A 7,019-nucleotide genomic window follows, 5' to 3' on the forward strand; every position below is an offset into this window, starting at 1 on the left:
ATCAAAAATTGCTTTAAAGAAAAAGAAAAGGAAATTAAGAAACTAACTAAGAAAGGAAAAATAAAGAAAAGGAAATTACATTAACGCGTTAGGAGTCAGAACAAAATTATATAAACAGAGTTTTGCTACTATAAATATAACACAACACACACTAAACCTTCTCCACAATCTTATCCTAATCTTTTACGACTCATCTTTTCATTCTGTCTCTGAGTTTTCTTTTTCTGATTTCACTCCGACAATGGATACTGAATCAATCAGACTCGATGTTAATGTAGAAGCTACGTCTCAAGATCCGTCGTTAGGGTTATTAAGCACGGTGAAAATCACTGTAAAGAGAGGGTACTTCGAGGAGTTTATCATAGAGAAGAACGATGATCATCATAGCATCAAGAGTGTCGGATCTTACCGTAATTCTCCACCAGGTCCAGACTCAAAATTCATTCTGAAACTCCGAACCTTCGAGCCAAAGGACGTCTATCGAACTCTCCATAGCCAACTCCACGATGGTCTCTTGTCCGAATACATAGCTGATGAGATTGTTGTCCAAGCCCTACGACAAAGAAGCAAAAGTTCTAACTTGCCACAACCACCTTTATTCATGAAAGGCACTGTCAAACTGACACAGAAGGTGTACAACGTTGTGCGTCGCAACTCTGCTCCGTCGGCAACAGATTTGACGACTTGTGCCATCTGTTTGGAAGATCTGGATCTATCTAGAACCGAGGATTACTGCCACGTGCCTAACTGCTCGCATTGTTATCATGAAGAATGTGTCAATAAGTGGGTAGATCGATCTAATGGCACATGCCCTCTCTGTCGCGAACTATTTGACAAGCAGCGTGAAACAGAGCCTAATTAGGGTTTCGAAGTATGTTTTATTTTGTGGGTCTTAATGATTTGCTAATTTGTATTTCTTTCTATGTAATGATATTGATAATGTTTTTTGTGTGCAACATGTAATGCAGTTTGATTTAATGAAATTAAGATTTTTTTTAGACTTGGACTTCAAATTAATAATTTCATCTAAAAGTTTGATTCAGTCTGCAACATATGTCGCATCACACACCATTGACTTAAAAACACATTTTGTTTCAGATAAAAATAAGCAACTTTGAACTTTTTGATGTCGGTTTACCAAATTGAAGGAAACAAGGAAACAATCCAACGATACCAGAGTTTCAGAATTGAACTAGACGTAATCCTAGGTTCTAGATACTGAAAACATCTCTCAAATCACCACACAAATACTAATGACTCTTTATCTACGGATTAACCAAACTCTAGATGACTTTTAGATAAGATCAAAGCTCGACGTGCTTGAAGTGATACTCATCGATTGTCGAGTATATCAGACCATCTCCTTCCAGTGATTGAATAACGCCCCTACACATACACCAGAAAGAAAACAAAGCAAACTCATGAACACAACAACTTTGACAGTAAAGAGAGACAGAGGTTATAAGGAGAAAGGAGAAAAGAGCATACTCTAGCTTGTTCTTTGGGATCTTCAATTGCTGAGCAATTTCATCAATGTGTATACCTTGTTGTCTTGCACTGCAATGAACAAATAACAATTATTCGACCGACTTCAGGTGGTGCAATCATAATGGGTTTTGATTCGAAGTGGTGCAAGGTGAAGCAAACTCAAACTCACGTGCAAGCAGGTTGCTTTAGATAGTCTAGAATCATGTCATCTAAGTTCTTGCGACCATTCCCATCGTTTTGAGAAGACATCACCTAAAAAGAGAGCAACAACAATGATATTTTAAGCAAGCAAATCATGTCATGAAGGAAACCCAAAAAAAAAAAAAAATACTTGGTGAATCTCAACGTACAGGGTTCAATGGTGCTGCCTGGTTTGTGTTTGATCCACCTTGAAACGTGGTGTTAACCGACTGAGTAACATCACCAGCTTGTTGCCCCTATTGAGAAAACACATGTCAGAGAGCATTGATTGAAATGTGTGATCTTACGACAACAAAGTTAATCTTTTGCTTTATTCCATTTTCTATTACCTGTGATTCAGAGTTCTGGGAGTAGAAGTGTATACACTCAATGTAGTGAAAGGTAACCTCATTGAAATCCCTTATAGGCCTGCAAAAACAAAAACAATCTTTAATACTCAAAATGATTTTCACATATATCTAACAACCTTAAGTAGAACATACCAAAATCTATTGCAAATGCCGAAGTTTCCATCAAAAAACATACCTGACAGAGAAAACAAGAAGCTGAGTTTTCCCCTGAAACGTCTTCAAATGACCATTGAGACGCACATAAGTTCCATCACTGTTCCGTTTCACAAGCTCTCCCATTAGAAAACAACTCCGAAACAAATGTAATCTTCACCATAAAATCAGACGACAAAACCAAAAAGATACTAACCGCACAGACTCCATTTCTCTAGCGTCAAAAGATTCATTCACCCTATAAAGAAACGAACAAACTTCACCTAAAAAAACACAACTCTTTGCATCATCAATCAAAAAGGAATAGTATCTGTGTGTTTGTATACCATCTTTTACAGTCGATACGTCCTGTACCATCATCAAGAGTGAATCTAACTTCTGTGACTTTGGAACCATCTTTGTCACACACTAGACCAACAAGTGAGACCTACAAATTCAAAACATCCACACAATTGAGCATCCTTTGTATATAATAACTAAATACAGTAGAAATCTAGAATCTGGTGAGATTGATATTCATGTACGTTTGTAAGTGAGATCCCATTGATGACGAGACCAGATTTCTCACTACCGGATTGAAAACATTCGGTGATTTGCTTCACCGTCACCGGAACAAGACCTTGAAACTCACGATTCTGCAATTTATTTTTTCACAAATCGGATTTAGCAATCGAATCAATTTGTTTCTGAAACTTTCGATCGGTTCAAAAATAAGGGAAAAAGGGGGAGATGTGATTAAAATTTACCTTAGCGGTGGAGGAAGAGGATTCGTAGGCCTGAGAAGGCTGAGAAGACATGAATCCGCCGCCGGAGAAGGCTGAGTTAGGCTCGAATTGGCTGCTGGAGAACATTTTTCGAATCGAAGCTTTGGAAATCGGAAAACCCTACTGAAGGGATTGGGAAGTTGAGAAGTGATTAAAGTGGAAGTGAAAAGATTTTTGGGAGCGATGAATTGAGAGTTTTTCTTTTTTGGGGGCAATTTTCCCTCCAATTTTGTTTAGAGCTTCCCGCTTATTAGGGTTGAACAGTTCGCTCCTTTTTTTTTTTTATTAATTCGCGGATTAAAATCAATCTTATCATTATTTTCTGATGTTTGCCAAAAAAAAATAATTATTCTGATATGCAAAATCAGTTTTTATTTTTCTACATTTAGAAATAATATAATCAGAGATTTTTTAAACAATAATACTATGTTTTTATATATATATTTTTTAAACAATAATTTTGTTATTGGTTTTAGTTTACTCTCTGTTCAGTTGCATTCTTTAAAGAATTTGAGACTATAGTCTGTAGCTGCTCTAGTGTTTTTACTTTTTAGAACTCTCAAGTGCTTCGCATGTATCGTGTGACCCAAACCAGGTTTGCAGGCCATCTTTAAACTTGGAGTTTCATTGTTGCGGGAAGGAGCACAGTCTATTGTAGAGAAGGCGATCTAAGAGCTTGATGACACTGTGACGGGCAGGTGGCCTCTCGAACAAGTGTATGTAACTAGGTATTATGTTAGCGAGAGAACAATCGAACAAGTGACTGTGTAGTAGTAGTTAACAAGAATATGAAATACAAAGTACTGGGCAAGAGATACAGACAGCAAACTCAGCCAAAACGTAACACTTTCAAAAGACTAAACCGGACAAAAAGGGACCCCAATAGGCCTACAATACTTTGGTACTAATGAAAAAACTTTGATAGCTTCTGGATTCACTCGCCAACACAAGTTCCACAAAAATCTGTCCTGTGATCTCACGATACGATGATGCATTACAGAATTAAACAAAGCGGAGAGACCTGAATGTTTTGAGGAGCAACAACTTAATAGGTGACGTTGTTGGGCAGATTTCTGATGACGTTGCTCTTCATTCCCAGCCTGACACTGCTTCTTGCTCCTCTTTTGTTCATCTCTCTCAGCACCTTCATCCTCACCATATCTTCCTTTGAATGCACTGTTGCTAGACCCATTCTCTTGTACCTGTGTTTAAGATTTCATTTCAAGTCAGATTCTGCAATGCTAACTCTAGACATACAGAGAGAGAAATGATCTCTGATGGGTAAAAAGACAAACCTCGAGGTTAAAGAGTTGACAAGGTTCTTCTGAGAAGACGGGGGTGGCTTCTGTTTGTAGTAGCGCATGAATTCTCTAGACCCGAGAGTCCTAGAGGTTACTTTGTTATCGGTTCTCTTGGTGATCACAAGCTCAGACCCACCCAAAAGCTCTACAGTGTTCACTGACTCACCGGACACAACCATCTGATTTTCGTCTCCATTCGCATAACTGCACAAACACACATCAAAAAGAAGAAACAATTAGTTCAAGCACATTTAGGTGAGGTTAGGTAAATAAGATACCAACAGAGGAAGAACTGGAACCTGCTGCTGTAGTCATAGAACTCTTCTAGCTCTGCATCTTCTTCATCACCACCATCACCATAATGCACTTTGCAATGACCTTTGGCTTCCATGTGTTTTCGAACAGCTTCCAAACTGCTGAATGGACGGCACAATTCATTGCAGTACAGACACACAAAGTCTCTCTTGACCTGAAACAACAACCATATATGTAAGGACCCAAGAACACACAGGGCTAAAGTGATAAGACAGACTAAACAGAATGCACAAACCTTTAGGCCGAGGTAAGTTAGAAACCCTTTAGGATCCTTCAAGTACTCGACATCAGGAATGAAGAATCCATGGAACTTATGCATATGAACCATACATTTCTCAATCGTCCTATGCTTCCTATCACACATCAAACAGCAAGACGGGTCCAACTCAAACTCGATACCATCCTCATCCATATCTTCTTCATCTTCACCAGAACCAGACTCATTCATTTCCGCATCCAAATCCTCATCCGAATCAACCTCAGTCCATTCATCCTCACTCTCTTCACTTTCCTCCTCAATCGAACCCTTCAACTGAGCAGGGTCGTTCTTCTCAACACGGCGAGGAGGGAGCTGCTTGATGATCGCTATATCACCTTCCTCTTTGTTACTCGCCGAAGCCTTCAAAACATGGCTCTTGGACTTAAGATGCTGCTCATGAGCCTTGGAACTCCTGTAACCTTTATTACAGATCCCACAGGTATAAAGCATAGGTGCTTCAACAGCTTTGACCTTCTCCTGAGCTATAGCAGCTTGTCTAGCTTCAAACAGTGACTCTGTAACTCCAGGAACACCAGCTATCTATAATAATTAAACATTTCAAAAAACTATTGTGAATCAATCTGTTGTTGCATCATAATCACAAATCACGATTCTTATAAGCTAATCAAACTCTTAACGCAAACGAACAGGAAAACGCAAAAAGCCAAGAAAAAAAAAAAGAGAGGAGAGATTGATTTGTATTCACCTTGCGCTTGAGATTGTAACGGTGCCATTCGGATTTGTAATGGAACTTTTGCTCAGCGTCGTCTTCGAACTCCTTGTTACACGAATTACAAGCTAAACCTGACATCTCTCTCTAGATCGATTGGAAGAAGAAGAAGAAGAAGAAGAAGAAGAAGAAGAAAGAGTTAGGGATGGGGTTTTTTGTATATATACGAGGCGACGGCTCCGTAGGTCGGCAAAAATTTTGTTTCACGACTAAAAAAAATCCCCCAAAAGTCCTAAATCTCTCTTGTAAGCAGTGATGTTATATGGGTCGGGTTAAGACCCGTTCGGATTTGAGTTTTCGCCCAAACGAAATTCTAAATGGGCTCTTTTCTCCGGCCCGTTCGTTTTAGTAATTGCGGTAAATAGAACTTGCTGAGAAAAAAAGTCTGGTTAACACACGCAACGCAACGCAAAATTTTGAATAAACATAGCAAGATAAACAAGGGCATTGGAAGTGTTTTTTTTTTTTTTTTTTCCAAAATAACTAAGAGATTCCGGACCTAGCCAAACAACATCTTTCAAACCAACGACTTTAACCGTGTCGTATACCTTCTCCAAAACAGTGTCATGAATTCGAGTCCGATTGACCAAGTCAATCCTTAGAAAAAGACGATATGTTAAAACATAATATCATAGTTTTTTTTGGTAAAACATATATAATATCATAGTTAGTATTGGTATCAAAGAAATTTAAGAAAGCAACTATGATACGGTACAGACTTCTTCCCAAGTTTTTTTTAATTTAATCCATAATGAAAACTTTGAATACGTAAAGGTATTAATATATATAAATACTATAGTATAATATGTATAATAAAAATTCGTTTGAATATGTATAATAAAAATTCTAGGTCAATATATACTAACTTGACACGTTATTTGTCTACAGGCAAAGCTCGGAAACAAACTATATCAAGTATACATATGTATAATATACACATATGAAGGATAAGTAAATGTGGAGTTTTTGCTTAAGATGGAGACGTGGATAATAATAGTCATAGCTATTGCTTCTTGTGTTGGTGTTTTGATGTTTCTTGTGGCTTTGACTGGAAGCCGGGTCAAAGATGAGGGTGGTGAGGACGGCGGAGAAGGAAACACGGGAGGAGGAGGTCAGGGAAATGATCGCGGCGGTGGAGATGTGGGAATTCGAGGTTTCGGGTATTATGGAGGGTTTTGGAATAATGGTGGCCGAGATTATGGAATTCGTGGTTTTGGGGTTCATAGAGGGACTTGGAATATTGGTGGCCGTGGTGGCAGCGGCTGGTTTGGTGGTGATGAAGGTTGCTAATTAAGCTTCAGTGTTTCATATCATTTTAGACAAAGTTCAAAATCTTAATTTTTTTTATAAGCATGTAAAATTTTAGTAGTCTATATATATAAGCTTTGTCAATTATTTTAGAATAATTCCTCCTATCAAATACCACACTTTCAGTTTTTTTTTTTTTTTTTTTTTTTT

The 7,019-nt window shown here is 38.1% G+C and overlaps 3 protein-coding genes across 3 annotated transcripts; 1 reads left to right on the plus strand and 2 right to left on the minus strand.

Moving 5' to 3' along the window:
* LOC104702968 lies at nt 146–962 on the plus strand. The gene has a single exon (XM_010418904.2). It carries the CDS (start codon nt 242–244, stop codon nt 860–862), a length of 621 nt encoding a protein of 206 aa, XP_010417206.1. The 5' UTR covers nt 146–241; the 3' UTR covers nt 863–962.
* LOC104702969 (replication protein A 32 kDa subunit A-like) lies at nt 1,072–3,183 on the minus strand. The gene is made up of 10 exons (XM_010418905.2): nt 2,939–3,183; nt 2,717–2,827; nt 2,519–2,619; nt 2,389–2,430; nt 2,215–2,292; nt 2,019–2,097; nt 1,839–1,925; nt 1,658–1,740; nt 1,489–1,557; nt 1,072–1,386 (listed from the first exon to the last, which is right to left on the minus strand). Exons 1-10 carry the CDS (start codon nt 3,041–3,043, stop codon nt 1,305–1,307), a joined length of 837 nt encoding a protein of 278 aa, XP_010417207.1. The 5' UTR covers nt 3,044–3,183; the 3' UTR covers nt 1,072–1,304.
* On the minus strand, nt 3,706–5,755 carry LOC104702970 (cytoplasmic 60S subunit biogenesis factor REI1 homolog 2-like). Its single transcript, XM_010418906.2, has 5 exons — nt 5,538–5,755; nt 4,808–5,371; nt 4,557–4,726; nt 4,252–4,461; nt 3,706–4,158 (listed from the first exon to the last, which is right to left on the minus strand). Exons 1-5 carry the CDS (start codon nt 5,640–5,642, stop codon nt 4,002–4,004), a joined length of 1,206 nt encoding a protein of 401 aa, XP_010417208.1. The 5' UTR covers nt 5,643–5,755; the 3' UTR covers nt 3,706–4,001.

This window comes from Camelina sativa, chromosome 7 (genome assembly GCF_000633955.1).
Source record: "Camelina sativa cultivar DH55 chromosome 7, Cs, whole genome shotgun sequence".
NCBI lineage: Eukaryota > Viridiplantae > Streptophyta > Magnoliopsida > Brassicales > Brassicaceae > Camelina > Camelina sativa.

Excerpts from the sequence above, each read along its gene's own strand:
- LOC104702970 (XM_010418906.2), bottom strand. The coding sequence starts at position 5,642 with ATGTCAGGTTTAGCTTGTAATTCGTGTAACAAGGAGTTCGAAGACGAC. Across the intron at positions 5,372-5,537 it reads GTTACAATCTCAAGCGCAAG|ATAGCTGGTGTTCCTGGAGT; the intron begins GTGAATACAAAT and ends TAATTATTATAG. Across the intron at positions 4,727-4,807 it reads TAACTTACCTCGGCCTAAAG|GTCAAGAGAGACTTTGTGTG; the intron begins GTTTGTGCATTC and ends TTGTTGTTTCAG.
- LOC104702969 (XM_010418905.2), bottom strand. The coding sequence starts at position 3,043 with ATGTTCTCCAGCAGCCAATTCGAGCCTAACTCAGCCTTCTCCGGCGGC. Across the intron at positions 2,431-2,518 it reads CGTATCGACTGTAAAAGATG|GGTGAATGAATCTTTTGACG; the intron begins GTATACAAACAC and ends GTTTCTTTATAG. Across the intron at positions 1,387-1,488 it reads ATCCCAAAGAACAAGCTAGA|GGGCGTTATTCAATCACTGG; the intron begins GTATGCTCTTTT and ends GTGTATGTGTAG.
- LOC104702968 (XM_010418904.2), top strand. The coding sequence starts at position 242 with ATGGATACTGAATCAATCAGACTCGATGTTAATGTAGAAGCTACGTCT.